This window comes from Miscanthus floridulus, chromosome 17 (assembly GCF_019320115.1).
Source record: "Miscanthus floridulus cultivar M001 chromosome 17, ASM1932011v1, whole genome shotgun sequence".
NCBI lineage: Eukaryota > Viridiplantae > Streptophyta > Magnoliopsida > Poales > Poaceae > Miscanthus > Miscanthus floridulus.
Genome location: NC_089596.1, coordinates 109,905,724 through 109,930,721, shown reverse-complemented (window position 1 = coordinate 109,930,721; position 24,998 = coordinate 109,905,724). Strand labels below are relative to the sequence as shown.

Below are 24,998 nucleotides of genomic sequence, written 5' to 3'. Positions count from 1 at the left end.
GCAACAAGCTGCCCAACGTCACCGATGTTGATGTTATAAGAGCCTTCTTGTCTGGGACCACCTACGAGTCCCTGGTTCACAAGCTAGGACACAAGGGCTCACGAACCACCAAGGATTTCCTCAACATCGCCACTAGCCATGCCTCGGGCGAGGAGGCGATCAGAGCAATTTTCGATAGCCCCAAGGGCAACACGAAGTGGGACGAGGACGCCGGTGAAGGTGCCTCCAACCGCCCCAACAAGAAGAACAAGCAGCGCAGTGAGGGCTCGCTCGTGGCTACTGCCAACTGTAAGGGGGGTCAGAAGCCCACCGAGGGTACCCCAGACCACTTCGAGGAGCTACTCGAAGGGTCATGCTTGAACCATGACTTCCCCATCAAGCACCTATACAAAGACTGTGCCCTCATGAAATGGTTCTTGTCCGGTGGCTCCAACAAGGGGGAGCATAGGAAGAAACCCAAGCCAGCGACAGACGACACCGAGGGAAAGGACTGTGGCTTTCTGATGCCGAATGGCTACCTCATGATCTTCGGAGGGTTAGCGGCCTATGACTCCAAGCACCGCCTGAAGCTTACATGCCATGAGGTCTATACGGCTGAGCCGGCCACGCCTTCCTTCCTACGATGGTCGGAGTCCACCATCACCTTTGATCAGAACGACCACCCAGAAAGTGTCCTGTAGCCAGGAAGATACCCGCTTGTGGTCAACCCAATCATCGACATGAAACACTCACCAAGGTGCTGATGGATGGAGGCAGCGGCCTCAACATCATGTACACTGAGATGCTCAACGCCATGGGGATCGACCGATCGCGCATCTAGCTAAATGGGGTGCCTTTCCACGACATCATGTCTAGAAAGCAGGCCATGCTACTCGGGCAAATCGATCTGCCCATCACCTTCAAGAATTCGACCAATTACAGGATGGAGACCCTTACCTTGGAGGTGGTCGGGTTCCACAGGACCAACCATGCCATCCTGGGACGTCCATGCTACACGAAGTTCATGTCCATCCCTAACTACAGCTATCTAAAGTTGAAGATGCCAGGTCCGCCCAGGGTCATCACCATTGGCACCTCCTTCCAGTGCGCTTATGAGTGTGAGGTTGAGTGCTGCGAACACGCCATGGTGATTTTCACCTCCAAAGAGCTCGTAGCCATCAGGGAGGAGATCGTCGAAGAAGCGCCCGACCCCAAGCGGGTGGCTAGATCTTTCGAGCCCGTGGAAGGCACCAAGGAGGTTCTCATAGACCCTAGTAGCTCTGAGGGCAAAGTGGTGCCAATGTGCACCATGCTTTCCTCCAAATAGGAAAGCACGCTCGTCAACTTCCTCCACGCCAATAGAGATATCTTTGCATAGAGACCCTCGAACATGCTCGACATTCCAAGAGAAGTCACCGAGCACGCCTTGAAAATTAGGCTAGGCTCCAAGCCGGTGATGCAGTGCCTGCATCGCTTTGACGAGGAAAACGCAGGGCCATCGACGAGGAGATTGCAAAGCTTTTGGCCACCAGATTCATCAAGGAGGTGTATCACCCTGAGTGGTTAGCCAATCTCATTCTTGTAAGAAAAAAGAGTGGGAAATGGAGAATGTGTGTTGACTACATGGGTCTTAGCAAAGCTAGTCCAAAGGATCTATTTCCTTTGCCATGCATAGACCTAGTCGACTTGACCTCAGGGTGTAAAACTCTTTGCTTCCTTAATGAGTACTCTGGGTACCATCAAATCGCGATGAAAGAGTCTGACTAGCTCACGACATCTTTCATCACCCCATTTGGATCGTTCTGCTACATCACAATGCCATTCAGTCTGAAAAATGTGAGGGCTGCATATCAGCATTGTATGCTCAAGTGTTTCGGGGACCTCATTGGGCAAACCATTGAGGCCAACGTAGATGACATCGTGGTCAAGTCCAAACGGGCTGACCAGGTCATAGCCAACCTAGAGCAGACCTTCACAAAACACCGAGCAAACGGCATCAAACTCAACCCCGAGAAATGTGTTTTTGGGGTCCCGAGGGGTATGCTGCTGGGTTTTATCATCTCCAAGCGTGGCATCAAAGCCAACCCGAAGAGGATCTCAGCCATCAAGAGGATGGGCCCGATTCAGAACATAAAGGGGGTACGCGAGTTATAGGGTGCCTCACCACGCTTAGCCATTTTATCTCGTGCCTCGGTGAATGAGGTCTCCCTCTCTATCAGCTTCTGAAGAAAGCCAACCATTTTGAGTGGACGTCCAAAGCCCAGGAGGCGCTTGACAAGGTCAAGTAGTTCTTGATGAAGGCGTCAATCTAGGTTCCCCCGACCGACGGGGAACTGCTCCTACTCTACATTGCGGCCACCACGCAAGTGGTCAGCATCGCCCTGGTGGTAGAGCGGGAAGAAGAGGGAGTCACCCTCAAAGTATAGTGTCCCGTGTACTTCGTTAGCGGGGCCTTGTCTGATTCTAAGACTCGCTACCCCCAAATCCATAAACTCTTGTACGCCATCCTGATCGCCAAGAGGAAGTTGTGTCACTACTTTGAGTCGCACCTAGTGACGGTCGTGACATCCTTCCCTCTCAGTGAGGTCATCCAAAACCAGGATGCCACAGGAAGAATCACGAAGTGGCACTCGAGCTGATGGGTTAGGGCATTTCGTATGCCCCTTGGACAGCCATCAAGTCCCAAGTGCTGGCCAATTTCATTGCAGAATGGACCGAGATCCAAATGCCGCCAGCTGCTGTTGACTAAGAGTACTGGATGATGTACTTCAATGGATCGCTGATGAAGAAAGGCACCGTCATAGGGCTGGTCTTTGTTTCACCCCTCGAGGTATGCATGAGGTACATGGTTCGCCTCCATTTCCCTACCTCCAACAATGTGGCCGAATATGAGGCACTCATCAACGGCCTACGCATCGCCGTCAAGTTGGGCATCCAACAGCTTAACATCTGGGGCGACTCCTAGCTGGTCATCGACCAAGTCATGAAGATGTCAATCTACCACAATGCCAAAATGGCTATGTATTGCTAAGAAGTCCGGTAGCTAGAGGACAAGTTTCGATGGTCTCGAGCTCAATCACACCCTGAGGCAGCTCAACGAAGCAGCCGATGCGCTGGCAAAGATGGCATCCGGCCAAGAGCCAGTGCTGACAGGCATCTTTGCCAGCGATCAGTACAAGCCCTTGGTCCTCTATGAGGAGCCAAAATAGACAGGTGATGGGCCACCTACCCTAGGCTTAGGGGCTAACTGATCGTCAGCTCCTTCTGACCCCGAAGTCATGGAGCTTGATAAAGATCCAGCAATAGAGCCTGACCCTGTAGCCAACTAGAGGATGCCTTACCTTGACTACCTCCTCTATGAGGCACTACCGATGGACAAAATAGAGGCTTCGATGGCTCGCACGTCGCGCCAAGTCCTTCGTCGTTATTGAGGGCAAGCTCTATAAGTGAAGCCACACTAGGATCCTATAGGCGCTGCATCCCCATCGAACAAGGGAAGCAGTTGCTGAGAGATATCCATGGTGGGGTCTACGGGCACCATGCCGCACCTAAGACCCTGGTCAGAAATGTGTTCTGATAGGGCTTCTACTAGCCAACCGTAGTACCCGACACTGAACAGATTGTGCGTGCCTACGAAGGGTGTTAATACTACACTCGGTAGACCCACCTACCGGCCCAATGTAGTCCAAACGATCCCCATCATGTGGTCGTTCGTGGTCTAGGGGCTTCGATATGGTTGGACCTCTCAAGAGAGTGTTCGGGGGCTATACACACTTGCTTGTTGCCATAGATAAGTTTACAAAGTGGATAGAGGCTCGACCAGTCTTCATGATCAAGTTTGAGCAGGCCATGTTGTTCTTCTTTGACATCGTCCATAGCTTTGGAGTCCCAAACTCCATTATCATGGACAATGACATGCAGTTCACCGAGAAAAATTTCCTTCAATTCTGCAATGAATATCACATCCATGTCGATTGGGCCACTATGGCGCACCCCTGCACGATCGGGCAGGTCAAGCGTGCGAACGACATGGTCCTACAAGGCCTCAAACCTAGGATCTTCAACTGGTTGAACAAGTTTAGCAGATGATATGTCGTAGAGCTGCCTGTGGTGCTCTAGAGCCTGAGGACAACCCCTAGTCAGGCCAGCAGCTACACACCCTTCTTCATGGTCTATGGTTCCGAGGCTATCCTCCCAACCGACCTTGACTATGGAGTGCCGAGGGTCAGGCATATGACGAGCAGGGAGCCAAGGCATCCCTCGAGGATGCCATGGACTAGCTCGATGAAGCACGTGACATTGCCCTCCTCCACTCGACCAAGTACCAGCAAGTGTTGTGCCGATACCATAGCCGTCGGGTGTGGGGTCTGGCCTTCAATGGTGGTGACCTAGTGCTTCGCCTCGTCCAGAGCAACAAGAACTGCCACAAGCTCTCTCCGCCATGGGAGGGACCATACGTCATAACAGAGGTGCTCCGACAAGGCACCTACAAGCTCAAGACCATTGATGGCAAGGTCTTCATTAATGCCTAGAACATCGAGCAGCTACATCACTTTTACGCCTAATCTAAGTGCTTACTTATGAAAATTAAGAATGGCGTTTCTAAAATGAAAAACACTTTCTCTTATCGATTTCGCTATCGTTTCCTCGATCTTTAGTGACACCCGACCCTAGCAATGGCAAGGGTTTGGGCCTCACTTGGGGGCTGATAAGAGTATATCTACCGACCCTCTCCTATGTTAAGATCTAGAAGCAAGGGTTGTGAAAACAAACACTGAGTAAAACTGGTCGGACTTCAAGAAACCTACACCCCCAACGGCTATGGCATTTTTGCTCACCAGCGTGATCAGAGTTTTTTCACTCACACCTTGAGCTTTATAGCCTTAACAATGGAAAGGGTCGGAACATATTAACCTCTTTTATACGAAAAAATGGGAGAAGAGCCAAAAGTTTGTTCGGCCATAACAAAAGTTAAGAACTTGTCCACTTATTACAAGTTCGACGCCTAGCCTATCTAACTAACTAATTCTTTGGGGGGATGATCTCATCCTCTATCTTGGTAGATAAGTCCTATGCTAGAGGGGCCACTTCCTTCTCGATGTCCTCTAGCTCGGCGTCAGAGTAGATGGGCGTGAAGCCCTGGCTCATCGTCGCCAAATCGATGTTCTTGTATGAGAATGGGCGATTGTAAACGATTGGTGAATGCCGAAGCGAAGCGCATCCCTCATGATCTCATGCACTCAATCCATAATAAAGATGGTGCAAACTGCATACGAGCTCGTCTCCTTCTTTGGGGCCAGTTCAAGGTCATCGAAGACCTGCTGGACGACGACGTGCAGGGAATCGTGCTTGTCACTCTCCTTTAGGAGGGTGGCCTTCACCTTGTTGAGCTCCTTCTCCAGGCCATGGCTCTTCATCACCTCCATGCCAGGCTTGTCATCAAGACCTGTCCAAGTCACATACCGACCATATCAAAAGGCCTACCATGGATTCTAGGGAGAAAGACAAGGGAAACTAGAGGCTTATCATCCATGTCTGCCCAAAGCCTATGGACCTCATTGCACCACTAGGTCACCTCGGCCTCCAAGCACCGGACCTCTTCCTAGCGCTACTCATGCTGTCAGGTCACCTTGGCCTCTAGGCACCGAACCTCTTTCTGACCGATCTCCACTGTGGGGTGAAGCGAGAGGCGAACCGTCTGCCTAGATCTATGCGCCCGCCAAGCCACATCACATCACCTCTCTAAGAAACGTGGCACGCCACCTCTGGCCACTCCCTCGAAGGATGCGCTGGATGATGGTTCACCTCATTTGATGGGCCGAGAACTGCCATAGGTAAGGAGGGATACGGAGCTGAAAACCCTCCCATGGCCCATTTAGGCCTAGGAGTTTGAAGGTTGGCCCACTGACGGGTTCACAACCGCTCTAGGGCACCTTTAGAGTGAGGGGTGGAAAGGGATGGGCCCGCTGGCGTCTAGTACCTAGGTGCACAAGTGCTACAGGCATCCTGGCCCACGTTCGAGTCTTGGTCGGTTCCTAGTCCATGGTTTTTCCTTGAAGAAAGGCAGTGAACCCTTAGGACCGGTTGTGGGGGTATTAACCCCTATACCCTTATGGCTAGGCTTGGGTCGGCCCGGATTAGGGGGTCCAGTCCACTAGAAGATGATGCGTGGCCCGACCAACCTATTCGGAGTCCCGCGCAAGGAGTCAAGGCAGATTTGGAGATTGAGCAAGATCCTGGTTGGTTAGAATAGGAGTCCTTATTCGGCCACCTATGGCAATTGTAAATGGCTAGGATTAGTTTCTAGATCTATAACCCTACCCCCCGGACTATATAAGGCGGGCAGGGGACCCCTCTAAAAAACATCTCTCATTGACATATAACAATACAATCAGACGCAGGACGTAGGTATTATGCCTTCTTGGCGGCTGAACCTGGATAAAACCTCGTGTTTGTCTTGCGTCACCGTCTTGTTTGTGGCTTGCGCATCTGTCTGCCGACAATCTACTACCTTGGGTATACCCCTAGGTAGACTGCCGACCATATTTCATCGACAGTGGCACGCCAAGTAGGGGGTGTGCATACTGCTCTCTAAGCAAACAAGATGGTCATCATCTCCGGCTCCGTGGCTACGCCGAACGGCCTCACGTTCACCGTCGGCCAGATCACCTAGACCATCGGCTCTGACAACTTCATCGCCATGACCACGGAGGAGGCGCGGATTTAGTCTACGTCAACCGCTGCTTCGCCTGCATTGGCTATGACTTCGACCACGGTGGATACGGCTCTGACCATGGTGGAAACAGCTCCGACCACGATGGACCTGGCTCTGACCATGGTACATCTGGCTCCGACCACACCTGCATCATCTTCAGCTATGCCGACAACCTGTCGTCTGCTTCCCCACTACAAAGGGAAGCAGATCGACAACACCGACCTGCTTGACTCCATCGATCGGGTCGGCACCAAACTCGCTGAAACCCTAGCTCTAGTAAGTTCAATTCAAAGTCAACCTAATGAGCAGGTAACTGCTCCCTACAACAGATCTACCCGACCAGCTCGGGCTAGTCATCCTGCACAACTCGGTATAGATCTCGTGGTCATATCTACTCCTAAAGGGCGCTCCGCTCATCGTCGGCCAGCCTTCGCGACGGGTCTTCGGCTCTCCGAGTACAAAGCCTCGATAGAGAACTACCAGGCCCAGCCCTACTGCCTACAAAATGCTGCCTCCAACTACGCATATAATATACAACGCCGCTCGGATCTGTGTTTTATACATCACCCTCGGCCGAAGCCACGCAACTTCGTCAACATGATCTTGATTGAGGATTATCAAGAAGGATCTGTCCACATAGTCCAAGAGGGTGACTCTAGCTCCTCGTCTGGCATTGCATCTAATGCCTCCGTCCACACTGAGCTCCAGCATCACAATGATGAAGGCGTCGAATATGATCTGGATGTCCCAGACCACGCCCCAGGGTTCCCACAATTCTCATCTTTCCCACCAAGGCGAGGGGATTTGATCAATGTTGTCAGTAATGATGAACCACCAGCAGTCAGTGAAACAGAACAAGAAAGGATTGCACGTGAAGCACGCAATATTGACCGGTTTAATCACCGACAAATCGAAGCCGAAGCAGAAGAGGAGGCATGACGCATAAGGGTCCAGCCACATGACCTCAACAATGCCTTCGATAGGGTAGGGGACAAACAGGTCTTTAGGACCCCAAGCGCCAACGTAGCCATTGCTATGGCGATAATGCAACGGCTACCCAATACCCTGGAAACCTAGGCAGTTCGTGATGAAACACAAGCTTATCTGACGGCTGCTATGGCCAAGACCGCAGAGATTGTAAATCAAGCCCAGGCTCCATCTGTCTCAGTCGAGTCAAGCCATAGCTGCCAGTACTCAAGTCGCTCACAGCCACCCAACCAACATGGCTTGCGCAACAATGACCCATCAGACAACCGTCAAGGTGGAAATGGTGGCCATGATGGTGGTCGGGATCACAACCGTCATTGGGAGGACAACCGTTGTGACGTCTAGGACGACAATCGCCGAGACAACCGCGATAATTGCCGTGATAACCATGGCCGCTGGGCTAATCTAGATGGCAACCGAGATCGCCGCGATGGCAATAACAATCTCCGCCATTACCTCAGAGGACGCGATCTGCGTGATCGCATCAACTAGAGAGCCAACGATCATGCATCCCACGAAAGCTATCGCCGTATGGAATATGACACTGCCCACGGCCCGCTGGGTTTGAAGCAGTTTACTCCACACCTTCGCCAAGTCATATGGCCCAAGAACTTCAAGCTCAAGAAACTTCAGAAGTACGACGGCAAGGAGAACCCCGAATTATGGGTCATGCTCTACGAAACTACGTGCAGATCAGCCATGGCTGACGAGCACATCATGTCTAACTACTTTCCAGTCACTGTTGGCCATGCAGGTCACTAATGGCTGGTCAGCTTGCCAGTGAACTACTTTGATTCTTGGCAAGAGCTCAAGCAAGCCTTCATCGACAACTTCATTGCTACTTGCGAGCAACCTGGCAACAAATATGATCTACAATGGATTCGAGATCGAAAAGATAAGCCACTACGCGAGTACGTTCGGCGTTTCTCGGAGATGCGCATCAAGGTCCCATCAATCTCTGACAACGAGGCAATCGAGGCTTTCATCACTAGCCTCCGCTTCCATGATGCCCTAAGAGACAAGCTCCTGCACAAGAGACCTGAATCAATCATAGCGCTCCTAGCCACTGCTAAGAAATATGCGAACGCCGACGACGCTAAAAAGATAATTATCGAAGAAGCAGCAAGGGTTCCACGCTCCGACCACCCCCCACACCACGACGACTACCGTGGCAACCATGGTCAGAACGATAATTTTGACCACCACAACCAGCACAATGACTCCTACGACCACCGCGACCAAAGTAATCAGCGGCGTAACCGCTGTGACGATTACAGGGGCAAGCGTGCTCGGGAAGACGACGGTGAGGTCAACACCATCAAGAAAGGTGGCGGACGTCGTAACTACGAAGAAGACTACGTCAAAGCATTGAAAGGGCCCTACTAGCTCCATCCCAAGTCAAACCATACCATGGAGAACTACCATGTTCTAAAGTCTATCTACATGCGTCAATAGGCTCCGGATACATCCGACAAGCCTAACGACGCAGGGAAACAGCGCAACGAGGACAACGATGATGAAGACGTAGATCCTCGTCACAAGTATGTCAAGCCAACCGATCGCGTGCACACCATCATTGGAGGCAAAGTGTCCATTGAGACCAAACGAGAACGCAAGTTGCTCGCCCGCGCTTGCTTGAACGTGGCCAACACCAACAACCTCATCACCGATCCGCGGCTCCCTCCTTGGTCTCACCGTGAGATTTCATTCAGCAAAAAGGACCAATGGGCCGCAATACCTAAGCTAGGACATTTTCCTCTGGTCCTCGATCCTTGTATCAACAAGGTTCAGTTCAACAGGGTGCTGATTGACGGCGGTAGCTCCATCGATATACTATTCAAAAATAGTCTGCCAGCCCTGAAGATAACCTAGGTGGATCTCAAGCCATACGAGGCATAGTTCTGGGGTGTTCTCCTTGGACAGAGCTCTACACCTCTCGGGCAGATCACGCTACCCATGCAATTTGGGACCCCGGACCACTTCCGCACCGACTACGTCAACTTCGTGGTCGCTGACTTCGACGACACATACCATGCTATCTTGGGTCGACCATCGCTCACCAAGTTCATGGCCATACCTCATTACAGGTATCTGGTGTTGAAGATGCCTACCAAGAAAGGAGTTCTAACCCTCAGGGGCAACGTATACGCAGCTTATACCTATGAGGACGACAGCTTCAAAATAGCAGAGGCTCACGACCTCTCTATTCGTATGGCCACGACCATGCTCGATGCTAAGAAGACCTCGGCCGACCACTTGGAGATCCTAGAGCTTGAGGCTCCATGCAAGAGCATCAAGTCCAAGGAGCACAAGGTGATCCAGCTGGTCGACGGTGATCCTAGCAAAACGGTCCTTATCGGGGCCAACCTGGATCCCAAATAGGAAGATGCGCTCGTCAGGTTCTTAAGGAGCAACATGGATGTGTTCGCATGGAAACCTACTAACATGCCTGGTGTACCTCGGAATTTGATCGAGCACTCCTTGAATGTCAACGGCAAGGCAAAACTTATCAAGCAGAAGCTACGACGGTTCGCTCGCGACAAAAAGGAGGTGATTAGGGTAGAAGTTACATGGCTTTTGGCAGCCAGATTTATCAAAGAAGTGTATCATCCGGAGTGGTTAGCCAACCCGGTTCTTGTACGCAAAAAGAATAATGAATGGAGAATGTGCATTGATTACACTGATCTCAACAAACACTGCCCTAAGGACCCCTTCGGCTTACCTCGCATAGATGAGGTCGTAGATTCAACCGCCGGTTGTGAGCTGCTTTCCTTTCTCAATTGCTACTCTGGTTATCACCAGATCGCTCTCAAAAAGGATGATCAGATCAAGACATCTTTTATCACGCCTTTCGGCACCTACTGCTACATGACCATGTCATTCGGGCTCAAGAACGCCGGGGCTACCTACCAATGTGCTATACAGGCCTGCCTCAAAGACGAGATAAAAGACGACCTCATCGAGGCTTATGTTGATGATATAGTTGTCGAAACCAAGGAAGCACATACCCTTGTTGATAACCTGGAACGCACCTTTGCGGCCCTTAACACATTCCAATGGAAATTAAACCCAAAGAAGTGCATCTTTGGTGTTCCTTCTGGCATACTACTCGACAACATCGTCAGTCACGATGGCATACGCCCTAACCCAGAGAAAGTCAAAGCTGTCTTGGACATGATGGTACGGACATACCCAATTCATGGCACATCGACAAGCTTAGGCGTTTCTATGCTTAACTACTGAGATATGTACTCCTCTTGTACTTTCGATTTAACTCAATAAAGCTATTATGATTTCTCCGACCACTATGATGTGTCACTTCGAATTTTACGGTTATTCTAACTTAGCCAGTCAAAGCCGACCACCATTCCTTCCTAGGTTTTCAGAGCAGGCCCTGTCTCTGGTTCCTCCCAAAGCGTGCATGGGATCCGCCCTCTACGCTATGGGTGATCGGCAGGTTCCCCCTAGTTTGACTTGTCCATGTCTACGTGTGCACAGGTCACGCACCTCACACTCCGACCACATGGCAAATCAGGGCCGTACAAACTTTTCAGGATGACGTGTCGAGTAAACTGGTACAACTAAACAGAACGCTAATATGTTCTCACTTAGTTACACCAACATGAGTTTCAAGCTTAAATACGTTTTATACAAAACAAACAAGCTTATGAGGATATACAATTACGTTATTACAAGCTTGCCTAAAGAGGTCCAAGTTTACAATAACACAACTACGTCCTTCTTCTACAGCTCTAGCCTATCCTGTTGGCTGGTTGGGGCATGCAGCACCTGCTACTCGCTGTTTCTAACATCCTGCTCGAGTCTCAAGGACTCTTGTACTGGTCGAGCTAAAGAGGATGGCCCCGCCGATGCCTGGCTGGTCGAGACCGTAGGCTTCACCGGTTGGTTCACAATTGATGGCGTTTCCAGCTGACTTGTTGATGGCGTACCCCTGTATAGGTGCTGTCCCACCTCCACATAGGTTAACGTCGCCAATTATCTTTGAAGACAGGTCAAGCTGGGTCATCCAAAGCTCCTCAGCCTTGTCTAGATCTACCTCCTTCGGGTACCCAGCCTCTAGGCGCTTGAGATCAATCAGGGGTAGTGGGCATGCACCATGCTTAGCACATGTGCGCCTATGTACTCACCCGCCTCCTTCACGAACTCTTGGAACCATCCCCATACCTTTTGGCATCTCTCGACCAGTCTGAGCTGCGGCGTCCTTGGCACTTCCTCTATAAGTGCTAGGTCGATAAGGTCGAGGATGGGCAAAATGCCAATTGCCACTTCCTGACACCGGTTCTTCCATGTGCTCAATCCTCGGTGATCTCTAGGCATTGCGCCTTCCAGCCATCACGATCTTTCATCATGTTTTCCAGATGCTTCTTGGCATTGAATTTTAAAACTACAAACCGCACAAGACATTAAAATGTCATGCCATGACAAGATAAGGTGAGCAACAGAGTGAGCAAGGTAGTCTAGAACACTTACTTTTCAGTTCCTTCTTCATCTTAGTTGTGCGGTCCTAGAGTTGCGACTGGTCGTGCACCAGTTTCTTGGTGTCCTCCTTCAGGCGACCACACTCTACGGCCACACGGCTATTCTCCTCTTGGAGACGGACTACTTCGGCTTCTAAGCCTGCACTATAGTTGTTACTACCAACAATGCAACAACACGTGTCATGCACATGTTGTGATAAAGTGACAACTTACTTGTTTTTTCCTGCTCTTTGTTACTGAGCTGGACGACTAGGTTCTAGTTCTGTGCCTCTTGCTCCATCCTCTCCTGGTCGGCGGCTTCAAGTTGGTGGCACAAGCGTTCCACCTCGACCGCTAGTTCTCTATTGCTTGCTGTGATCCCCTCAATCTGGTCGAAGCACTTCTTTTGGTACCTTGCGGTCTTCATCAAGTCCTGCATGTAAAAAAAACTAAGTCAGATAGTTTGACTGGATAGCAGGATCAAGTGGTCAAGCAAAACACACCTGGACTTCCATCACCAGACGTTTTGCCGCTCGTTCAACTTTCTTGGTCTCTTCGACCTCTAGGATTTCCTCATGCATAACCCATTGGTCGTTCTGCCAGCGCGACACATATACATGTTGTCGCTTGTCCTGGGGATGGCCCAGGACCTCTTCTACTTCATCCTCTTTGGCCTCTTGTTTGGGTAGCGGCGTTGGTCCAGAGTTTGCAGCCTCTGCGATCACTATGGCTTTCCCATGGGCCATAGCATCGGCAAACCTGCTCTGTGCCACCTCCGGCTACTACTCCTCGGTTTGGTCTAATACCCTTGGCGCCGAAGTATCCCCCTCAGTAGGGTTAGTGCTCAGAGCACCTGTACTTGGCTCAGCTCTCCCCCCGACCACCTGCTCGAGGACTGTTGTCTGGCCGCTCGTCTACTGAGGCTCTGGTGGACTTTTTACTATAGGTTCCTCCATAGCCGGCTGCTGGGCAGTTTTCTCTAGGATTGCTGGTGGAGCCATGCTGCACCCGGCTAGTTGGTCAGGATTTTCGGTGGATGCCGACCTAATGTATCAGAGATAAGTTCAGAAGACAATAGTATTCAATATAAATTGTAAGCTTACATCAAGGTTACAAATACTTATAGCTTGGAAGCATGGAATGATGTGGCGAAGGCGCGTCTCTTCATCCGTGCTTGCTCCACGTGCTCTTTGGGTGCCATCGGGTCTCTTTCCATGACTAGCACCGGCGCCGGGGCTTGGTGCTCAACCCCTTTGCTGCTTGTCCTCTGTGTTGCAGTGGTCGGTGATGCGAGTCCCACTGGCATGGAGGAGCCACCCTGCTCCGTCGACTCTAGTTGTCTCCTCCTCTTTCGAGGGACGAGTCAGAAGATGTCTGCATCCTCTGTTTCATCATCTGTCAATGTAAAGATGGCCTAACAACGCTTGCTAGCCGCCGGCCGCTTACCAGCATCCCTGACCGTTGCCTCCTCCCCAACTCCGAGTATGGCCCAGTCGACGTCTTCGATCCTAGCGCTGGTCTGGGTGGTTGGGCCGGCAACTTGCGGCCAATCCACACCAGGGGGTGGAGACACGAACACTGCTGCTCTATCACAACCATTAATCTGGGCAACACAAAGGCGATAACACACTAAGTTTCTGTTACAACATAACACTACGGGTACAAGGTAGCATAATTTACCTTTGGGGGAGGTCGGGCCAGCTTGAAAGCATGCTCGATGTCGCTCAACCTAACATAATTTGGATCAGCTAAGTTGAATAGCTCTCCAATCCTGGTTTTGACTTCTATCTTGTCAAGCGCCTCTTGCCTGGTCCTAGTTGGGTCTACGCTACCTTGGTACTCATAGCCAGGATGTACCCTCCTCTGGCAAGGCTAGATCCTTTGGCTGATGAAGTTCCTGACCATGCTCGGACCATTCAGTTTCTTCCACGGGATCATCCCAAGAAGTTCTAAGATCTTTTCCAAGTGCTCGGGCTTCTCCGACCAGCTGTTCTTCTTCTTCGGAATGAACCCCATGTCGCATAATGTGATCATGTTCAGCTCCTCGTGGATGTAGAACCACTTCTTGTACCAGTCGTCCAGTGATGTGTTCCAAGGGCAGTGCAAGTACTAGGCCTTCATCCCATCACGTAGATTGAGGTACACACCTCCGGCTATCTTTGAGCCACCGCTTCCTTTCTTCCGTAGACAGAAAAGATGGTGAAAGAGGTCGAAATGGGGCTGGAAGCCACCATATGCTTCGCAAAGATGGATGAAGGTGGAGACAAGAAGAATCGAGTTGGGATGCAGATTGCAAATCCCAATCTCGTAATACAAACAGAGCCCCTGAAGGAAAGGGTGCACTGGAACCCCAAAACCCCGCTTGAAGAAATCCTCGAAAACCACAATGTCACCTGGTTGTGGATCGGGGCAGCCTTCTCCTTCTGGCATGCGCCATCCTGCGAGTGCCTTGTTGTGGAGTACTCCCATGATGATGAGGTCTTCGATGGTCTGCTCGTTGCTCCTTGACTTCCACCACTCCTTCGCCATGACTCCAGCTTTCTTCTAGGCGTCTCTCTTCGCCATGAATCCGCCCTTGCTAAGGGGGTGGATACAGTGGAGGGGTGATTGGTGATGATCTTAGAGGTATAGGGTTTGGCAAGAGGAAGAAGAAGGCTGTGGCGGCAAATGGTAATGGGGATCGGTAAAAAGTAACTTACCAGTTCTATATTATAAATAACCAAGAGTTCCGCCGTTTCATCTGCCCAAGATTCTGGGGAGACATGCGCACATGTCGCAGACGGTTGTTCCCACAACCTCGAGATCTACGCCAATATATGCGCCCCTTCATTACCAGTGTACGCGCCTCTTCGTTGCTAAAGTGTCAGAGGGCCCGCACTGACGCACCTCCTTACAGGTGCCAAGTGACTGTTTGCTTGAAAGGACAAGAAGGCAGTATGACGTGCTATACCCGTCTGCTTTTTTGACTAGACATGTCAGATTGGACTTGACAGAGAAAGAAGATAAATAAATACACCAAACAAATAGTACAAGCGGCATTCGTTTCTTTGCTGCATCTCTCGTGCTCAGGGATGGTCCAGACCGCTACCGTGCTCGGGGACTACCTGGACCACTACCGTGCTCGAGGACTGCCCAGACCACTAAGGTGCTTGGGGATTGCCCAGACCACTATCGTGCTCGGGGACTGACCAGACCACTACCGTGCTCGGGGACTGCTTCGACCACTACCATGCTCCAGGACTGTTCCGAAGATTGCTCGGCGATTGCTCTCCTCGGCTACATGTGACGTGTACTCGCATATAGTCGAGAGGCATTTATTTGGACCTTGCTACAAGGCTCATACCTCGCCTTCTAGCAAGCTCGGGGACTACATCGGTATGATGCACCTGCCAGTGCATCTCGTATCGCCTATACAACGATTGGGTTCTCAACTTAACTAGGAATTCTTTTTAGACCCTGGCACCATGTGCCTACATCACCTACTACCAGGCTTAGGGACTAAGTGGGCACACTTCACCTTGTGGTGAATATGTTTTTTTTCGACCCCTACGCCTCTGATGATCAAGGACGCTATGCTTCAAGACGCACTTACATTTCTTTTCAGAAATACAAGTGGGCACACTTCCTAGGACGGAAATCTTTTTCTTTTTTCTTTAAGAGCACCATGCATTCTTCGGACAACCGAAATCTTCGGTTATAATCATGGTCTACTGCTTTCAGTTCTGATTAGAATGCTGGCGCATTTGATTGGTCAATGTTTCAATCAGTTGAAGATGACATGAAGACAGATCGCATTAGTCGAAGGAGATCCAATGATGTGTCGCAGCATAATACATGGTGCTCGGGGACTAGCTGTGGGGGTATTAACCCCTATACCCTTACGGCTAGGCTTGGGCCAGCCTAGATCAGGGGGTCTGGTCCATTGGAAGACGATGCGCGGCCCGACCAACCTATTCAGAGTCCCGCGCAAGGAGTCAAGACAGATTTGGAGATCGAGCAAGATCCTGGTCGGTTAGAATAGGAGTCCTTATCCAGCCACCTATGGCAATTGTAACTGGCTAGGATTAGTTTCTAGATCTATAACCCTGCCCCCGGACTATATAAGGCAGGCAGGGGACCCCTCTAAAAACATCTCTCATTGACATACAGCAATACAATCAGACGCAGGACGTAGGTATTACGCCTTCTTGGTGGCCGAACCTAGATAAAACCTCGTGTCTGTCTTACATCACCGTCTTGTTTGTGGCTTGCGCATCTGTCTGCCGACAATCTACTATCTTGGGCATACCCCTAGGTAGACTGCCGACCATATTTCATCGACACCGATCGAATGGACCCAAGAACTTTATGGATTGGCCGCCAAGAATCTAGAGTCGGTCACTAGGTGACCCATGCTGGACCCCACGAATAGGAAGCTAGGGCCCCACTCGAACTAGCCCGTTAATAGCTCACCGAGCACCATGATTCGTCCATCGAGGAAAACATGGGATGGCTCAGCTCCTCCATTTTATCAGAAAAATGCTTGAGGGAGGACGATCGCAAGACAAGCTGACCCCTCGATCGGACCCTGCTACATGTGGGGGCTCAAGGGAAGTTAGACTCACAAGGAGATTGAATACGCGGTCGCATGATGATGGTGGATCGATCGGATCCTAGGGAGGGATTGAAATCAAGAGAAATCTTTTCTGCCCCCCCCCTCGAATCCTGTAGCTACATGTTCCTAAGGAGTCCGATCGCAATAGAAGGGAATTGCAACCTACCAAGGTGTCCCGTGAGTAGCAGAAGATCGAAGCCCTCAAAGTCCCTCCATCCAAAAAAAGCCTACGAAGGAGTATCCTACTCCTCCATAGGATCGGGGGCTAGTGTCGGGTATCGGTATTAGGGATACCCGAAGAAGGGATCTGGGGACCGCGAATGATGACTCGCCTAGATAATCAAGGATGTACTACAGTCTTGACCGACCCCAAAGGGATGGTCTCTGTCTCACCCAACCCTAAGGGCATGGGCCCTGTGTCGCCTGACCCCATGGGTATGGGAGCCATCTCGCCCACCCCGAGGGCACGGGCTCCATCTCGCCTGACCCCTCAGGCACGGGCCCCATGTCACCTAACCCAAAGGGTACGGGAGCCGTCTCACCTAACCCTAAGGGCACGGGCTCCGTACTGCCCAACCCCTGCTATTCGAGCTCCGTCTCGCCCGATGGGGACCCATACTTCCTCTAACCACCATGGGTTTGAGGGTACGACCCCAGAGTCAAACTTCTGACATCGGGAGGGAAGCAGGCATGTCTAGACATGACCCATGGCCACGTCAGGCCATGCCTGGTGGTTCACATCGCTAACAGCGATGGGTGCGTGGTCACTGTGCTGCCTACTCCCTGTACTACCGTTGACAGGCATGTTGGTTCACCATGTCGTCCATTGGGATGGGATGGGACACCATGACCAACTAATGACACCGAGGATGGCACTAGTGGTGAATAGGAGCCCGATGTGGAGCCATCCCCATCACCATCTACAGCATCAGTAGGACCCGCATGAAGGAGAAGAAGGACCCAGTGGCCCTATAGACCTTCTTATCCCTTGTTTTTCTCCTTTCTCTCTATAACCTATGATGTCCCCTTCACCTATAAAAGGGGAAGCAGGACACCCCAAGAAGAGGGAGAGCTAACGGACACACAGCTAAATAAGCTCAGCAGGACTCAACTCCATTCGATCTTTTCACCAGAGACTTGGAAACTTCTCCCTCTCTCGCTCGTTTGTAACCCCTACTACAAACCAGTGCCGGTAACACAAGCAATAGTAGACTAGACATAGGGACATTTTGCCTAAAACTAGTATAAATCCTTGTGTCTTCCAAGCACACCATCTGGGCCAGACACGCAGATACAAATTTACTAGCCCGTGATCCGAAACACTGACACCCAGGGTCCGATCGCTCTTCCACATGCGAGTCCGAGGGCAAACAAAGAGTTCCCGAGGATCCCAAAGATGATCGGACCTGGTCCAACATGCATGACCGGACTCAAAGCCGAGTCTGATCCTCATAGCCACCTCGCACCCATGTGCCAACTCCACCATGACTAGACCTAGCTACGCCAATGACCGAACCCACTGCACCCTAGGTCCGAACGACTCCAGGGAGGTCCAGAGAGGGCATGACATGATCAGACCTGGTCCAAAACTCACGATCAGACTTTGAGCCAGGGTTCGGTTCTCCATGTGCTACCATGTCACCTCAGCTCGCTTCACTACCTATGTCACTGTATAACCGGACCCTTACGCCTGGGTCCAATCGTTCATACGCGTTGAGTCTAAACCTAGGGTCCAAAGCCCTAGCTCCTGCGCGCCCAAGACATAGGAGAGAGCGGACTCTACTAGCCTAGGTCCGGTCAGCTCGAGACCTAGGGTCCGATCCTCCAAACTGATTCCTCCTCTTCTCAAACTTCTCCACCCTTGTTAAAATGTGCTAACTACCAAGTGTATCACCTTGTGCATGTGTGTTAGCAACTTTTCACAAACATTTTCAAGGGAGTTAGCGCTCAATAGAATCTAAATGCATATGCAAAGAATTGGAACATCTAGTGGCACTTTGATAACTGCATTTCATGATGAGTTTCACCCCTCTTAATATATAGTACGACTATCTATCCTAAATGTGATCACACTCACTAAGTGTCTCAATCACTAAAACAAAGAGCTCCTATCAAATATACCTTAGCCTTGATCTTTTTGTTTTTCTCTTTCTTCTTTTCTAAGTCTGAAGCTTGATCATCATCACATGTCCAACACCATCACCTTCGACTTCAATGGCTCCACCACTTGGATTGGTACTAATCTATCTCATGATCACTTTAGAGCAAAGGGTTAGCACCTAGGATTTCCACAAATCACCAAAACCAAACTAGAGCTTTCAACCTCCCCATTTTTGGTAATTCATGAGAACCCTTTCACAAAGATATGAATTGAAAACAATTTGAATCCATGTGCTTGCCCAAGCATTTTTACCATGTGTAAAGAATTTGGACAAGTTTCATGAACCCAATTTGGTAGCATTTGCTCCGCCTGCATATGTGCTAAGAGTTTGGATTGAAAGCTTGCACATATGCATAGATTAGAGTTGTGGGAGAGTAATGTCTACCAAATGATACTAAGGTATAAGAGATGGACCTTTGAAGCATGATACCAATCAGAGTGCACCAAATATACCATCCTTAGCACCATTGTTAGTTAGATACCACTTGCAAAACACAAACACTAGATACCTCATGAGATCAACAATATATGTAAGGCTCTAGTACCACTTGAAAACAAAGCAAGGCATATCTAACTATCATCCTATGCATGCTAGTCTTTCATTTCATCAATCAAACCTACAACTAGCATCACCACACAAGCATGGAATTTTAATTTAAAACTAGTGCTTATGCAAGCATACATATGTAATGCACATTCAAATACATCAATCAAGTTTATGAGCTTGCTCCCCCTACTTGTGTGCTAATTGATCCCCTTCATTTGTCATATCTCTCTCCCTATGTCAATTTTCTCCCCCTATCTCATTTATCTTTGTTCTTCTCCCCCTTTGTCATCAATGACCACAAAGGTTCAAGTTTTAGATAGGTTAAGATTATCAATGTCAATCAATGGGATGAGGATCAATTTTTCAAATTTGGTTCAATCTAGAACACTTGCTAAAGATATTTAACTTGGTTTGATCCAAGGACAAGCTTCTTCACACCTCACTTCAATGGTTGTCTTGACCATGTTGAGTTAAACACTTATAGCTTGTTTTCTAGATTAAACACTAGGTTCACAAGCCCACAAACATGTCATATGCTACCACTAGATTAAGTCAAGCATAGAAGCAATAGTGGTACCATACAAGCATCAAATTCATTTGATTTTCATGAATGAGCCTATAAAACATGAGGAATGACTAGATGCACTAAACAAATCCTTAACAAAGGATTTATGCATGCCAAACAACTTTTACCTTGCTTTCCTTGAAGAAGAGGCATGCCATATAAGTGGGGGTGCATCAACACATATTTGAGAAATCTAATATGTTCAACTCATTCCTTAGCTTGCAAAACCTCTTCTCATCAAGTGGCTTGGTGAATATGTCGGCAAGTTGATCTTTGGTGCCCACACTCCCAATTGAAATGTCCCTTTTTTATTGATGATCTCTTATGAAATGGTGGCAGACATCAATGTGCTTTATTCTTGCATGTTGAACCGGATTGTTGGTTAGCTTGATTGCACTCTCATTGTTACATAGCAATGGCACTTTCTTGAACTTGATTCCAAAGTCATTCAATATGGCTTTCATCCAAAGAATTTGTGCACAACAACTATCGGCGGATATATATTCGGCTTTGGCGGTTGATAATGCAACACTATTTTACTTCTTTGATGACCATGAAACAAGTTATCTTCTCAACAATTGACAAGTGCCCAAAGTGACTTTCCTTCCAACCTTGCATCCTGCATAATCAGAGTCTGAATATCCAACTAACTCAAACTTTGCTCCTTTGGGATACCACAAACCAACATTTTATATATGCTTCAAGTACCTCAAAATTCTCTTTATAGCCTTCAAATGACTTTCTCTTGGTGAGGCTTGGAATCTTGCACACATGCATACACTAAACATGACATCCGACCTTGATGCGGTCACATAGAGTAGGCTTCCAATCATAGAGCGATACAACTTTGATCCATCATGTTGCCACTTGCTCACTATCCAAATTACCATTTGGTCCCATGGGTGTACTAATTGGCTTTGCTTTATTCATGCCAAACTTCTTGAGCATGTATTTGATGTACTTGCCTTGACTCACAAATATACCATTCTTAATTTGCTTGATTTGAAGACCAAGGGAGTAACTCAACTCTCCGATCATGGACATCTCAAACTCATTAGCCATCATCTTCCCAAACTCTTCACAAAAGTCTTGATTAGTTAATCCAAATATGATATCATCCATATAGATTTGCAACACAAACAAGTACTTGCCAATCTTCTTAGTAAAAAGAGTGGTGTCAACCTTGCCCATTATGAATCCTTTAGAGAGTAGAAAGTCCCTCAACCTCTCATACCATGCTCTAGATGCTTCCTTCAAACCATACAATGCCTTCTTCAACTTGTACACATGGTTGGACTTCTTGTCATCTTCAAAACCAGGAGGTTGCTCAACATACACTTCTTTATTGATGTAGCCATTGAGAAATGCACTCTTGACATCCATTTGATAGAGCTTGATGTTGTGGGAACAAGCATAGGCTAACAAGATCCTAATTGTTTCCAATCTTGCAACCAGGGCATAAGTTTCTCTAAAGTCAAGACCCTCTACTTGAGTATAATCTTGTGCTACCAATCTTGCTTTGTTCCTTACAACTATCCTATCTTAATCTTTCTTGTTTCTAAAGACCCATTTGGTTCCAATCACATTGTGATTCTTTGGTCTCTCCACTAGTTCTCATGCTTGATTTCTTGTGAAGTTGTTCAATTCTTCATGTATAGCATTCACCCAATCAATATCTCTCAAAGCTTCTTCTATCTTCTTTGGTTTAATGAATGACACAAATGAGAAATACTCACAAAATGAAGCCAATCTTAATCTTGTTTGTACACCTATAGAAATATCTCTAATTATAGTATCCAATGGATGATCTCTTGCAATATTGGTTGGTTAGAGTATTGGAACTTGAATGCTTGCACTTTCTTCGGTTGAGATGATGAACTAGCCACTTTATTTTGCACATTGTCATGAGAGCCACTTACTTGTTTGATTAGTGTCATCTTGCACATTTGAGTTAGAGATCACTTGCACTTGATCATCTTCTTCATCTATCGCTTGTCTAGGCCTCAATTCACCAACATCCATGTTCTTCATGGCATTTAAAAGTTGAATGACTCTAACATCATCAAGATTCTCATTCTTATCTTGGGAACCCTTGGTTTCATCAAATTCAACATCATGAACTTCCTCAAGAGTACCACTTGCTAAATTCCAAACTCTATATGCTTTGCTAGTGGTTGAGTATCCAAGCAAGAATCCTTCATCACATTTCTTGTCAAACTTGCTCAATCTAGTGCCCTTATTCAAGATATAGCATTTGCAACCAAAATATGCAATATTGGGCTTTCTACCATTTAAGAGCTCATAAGGTGTCTTCTCTTTCAATGGGTGACAATAGAGGCGGTTGCTATAATAGCAAGCCGTGTTGATTGCTTTGGCCTAAAAAGATTGACTCACATTGTACTCACTAAGTATAGACATTGACATGTCAATAAGTGTTCTATTCTTCCTCTCAATAAGGCCATTTGATTGTGGAGTGTATTTGGCCGAGAATTTATGTCTAATTCTAAAGTCATCACACAACTCATTAATTCTAGTATTCTTGAACTCACTACCATTATCACTTCTAACTCTCTTGATAGTTGTTTCAAACTCATTGTGAATGCCCTTGACAAATGATTTGAAAGTTGCAAACACATCACTCTTGTCCACTAGAAAGAATGTCCATGTGTATCTAGTAAAGTCATCCACTATCATAAGGCCATATTTGTTTCCACCAATACTAGCGTATGTTGTTGGTCCAAACAAGTCCATGTGCAATAACTCAAATCCCTTGCTAATGCTCATTATGCTTTTCTTAGGATAGGTGTTTCCAACTTGTTTGTCGGCATGACAAGCACTACAAAGTTTGTCCTTCTCAAATACCACATCTTTCAAGCATCTAACTAGATCATGCTTAATCAATCTATTCAATTATTTTATTCCAACATAACCAAGCCCTCTATGCCATAACCAACCCATGCTAGATTTAGTGAACAAGCATGTTGACAATTGAGCTTCACTAGTATTGAAATCAACCAAGTATAGATTCTCATATCTAAAGCCTTTGAAGATCAAATTAGAGCCATCTACACTTATGATCTCTACATCATCTACTCCAAATATGCACTTAAATTCAAGATCACACAATTGAGCCATGGATAGCAAATTGAAGTTCAAGCTCTCAACTAGCAATACATTGGATATGCTCAAGTCATTGGATATTGCAATCTTACCAAGCCCCTTGACCTTGTCTTTGCCATTGTCACCAAATATGATACTATCATAACCATCATTGCCATTGGTATTGATTGAGTTGAACATCCTTGCATCACCGGTCATGTATTTAGTGCACCCACTATCAAGAACCCAATGCCTTCCTCCAGCTTTATAATTGACCTATAAAAGAAGATCAATTCTTTTTAGGTACCCAAACTTGCTTAGATCCTTGAAGGTTAGTGACCAAGCTTTTTGGCACCTAAATGGCTTTCTTCTTTGAGCCCACAATTGGAGTACCAACAAACTTAGCATGCACCCCATTAACACCCTTGGTAAGCAAATAACAAGAATCAAACTTAACTGAGGAGACATTAGTGTCCTTGTTCTTGTTCTTGCAATATTGCTCTACATGCCTAACTTGCTTGCATCTATTGCAAAACCGACCATTGCCTCTCACAAAGCTAGCTTTGAGAGTTGCAAAGGCCGCCTTGCCTTTCTTGGGGGTATAGCCCAATCCTTCTTTGTTGAGAGAAAATCTTTGGCTACCCAAGCACTTTAGCAAGCGGGCCTCACCACCATAGGCATTGCCTAAGGCGCGAGTGAGCTCATTGACCTCCTTCTTTAAGGTCTCATTCTCAACCATAAGTGAGGCATCATAAGTGAAACTATCACTCATAGGTGAAGTAGTAGTGCTAGATGAGCTACGAGGAGGGTTAACGGGAGCAACAACAATAGGCTTATAGAAAGATTCATCAATTATGTCATAAATTAAGCCTTTTTCACATGTTACAACATGCTCCTTCTCATTTTACTCAATAAGAGTGGAATGAGCCTTTTTAAGCTTCTTGTGAGCTTTGCCAAGCTTCTCATAGGCTTCCTCTAGCCTCTCATGAGATGCATTAAGCTCATCAAAGGCTTGCTTAAGGGCTTTTAGTTTCTTACGCAAGTCTTTGCATTTCCTTCTCTTAATGTCAAAATGAGTCTTAGCATCTTCTAACATGTTAAATAATTCATCTTGAGTTGGTTCATCATCATCATCATCACTATCACTTTCATTTTCATTATTGTTTTCATCACACTCATCATCGATTGTACCTTAGTGGCCTTAGCTATGAAGCATGTAGATGGAGTGTCAAAGAGAGAAGGCTTCTCATTTATGGCAATGCTTACAAGAGCCTTCTTCTTGGTGGTCTTGTCATCATCATTATCATCATCATCACTTGAGAAAGCATCACTATCCCAAGTGAGCACATATGAACCACCCTTCTCCTTCTACTTGAAGGTCATCTTGTCCTTCTTTTCTTTCTTCTCCTTCTTGTCCTTCTTCTTACTATTTTTGTTGTTATCATCATTATCACTATTATATGGACAATCAGTAATGAGATGATCCTTGCTATTGCACTTGAAGCACCTTCTTGATTCAACATTGTTCCTAGATGATGATTTCTTCCTTCTTTCACGATAGCCCTTCTTCACCATGAATTTGCCAAACCTCTTCACAAAGAGAGCCATCTTCTTATCATCAACTTCATCAAAGCTTGAGCATTCATCTTCACTTGATGTTTCTTGCTTTGCCTTACCCTTGAAAGATGATGCGGCCTTGAATGCCACACTCTTCTTCTTCTCATCTTTCTTGTCATTCTTCTTCTCTTCCTTCTCATCATCTCTATATATATCATCGGTCATCATATCTCCCAACATTTGGTTTGGTGTCATGGTGTCCAAACCACTCCTCACTAGAATAGTGACCAATGTGTCAAATCTTGATGGTAAGCAT

The 24,998-nt window shown here is 47.7% G+C and overlaps 1 protein-coding gene across 1 annotated transcript; it reads left to right on the top strand.

Moving 5' to 3' along the window:
* Positions 1 to 847: 847 nt before the first annotated feature.
* Positions 848 to 1,306, top strand: LOC136516180 (uncharacterized). The gene has a single exon (XM_066509547.1). It carries the CDS (start codon positions 848 to 850, stop codon positions 1,304 to 1,306), a length of 459 nt encoding a protein of 152 aa, XP_066365644.1.
* Positions 1,307 to 24,998: the final 23,692 nt, after the last annotated feature.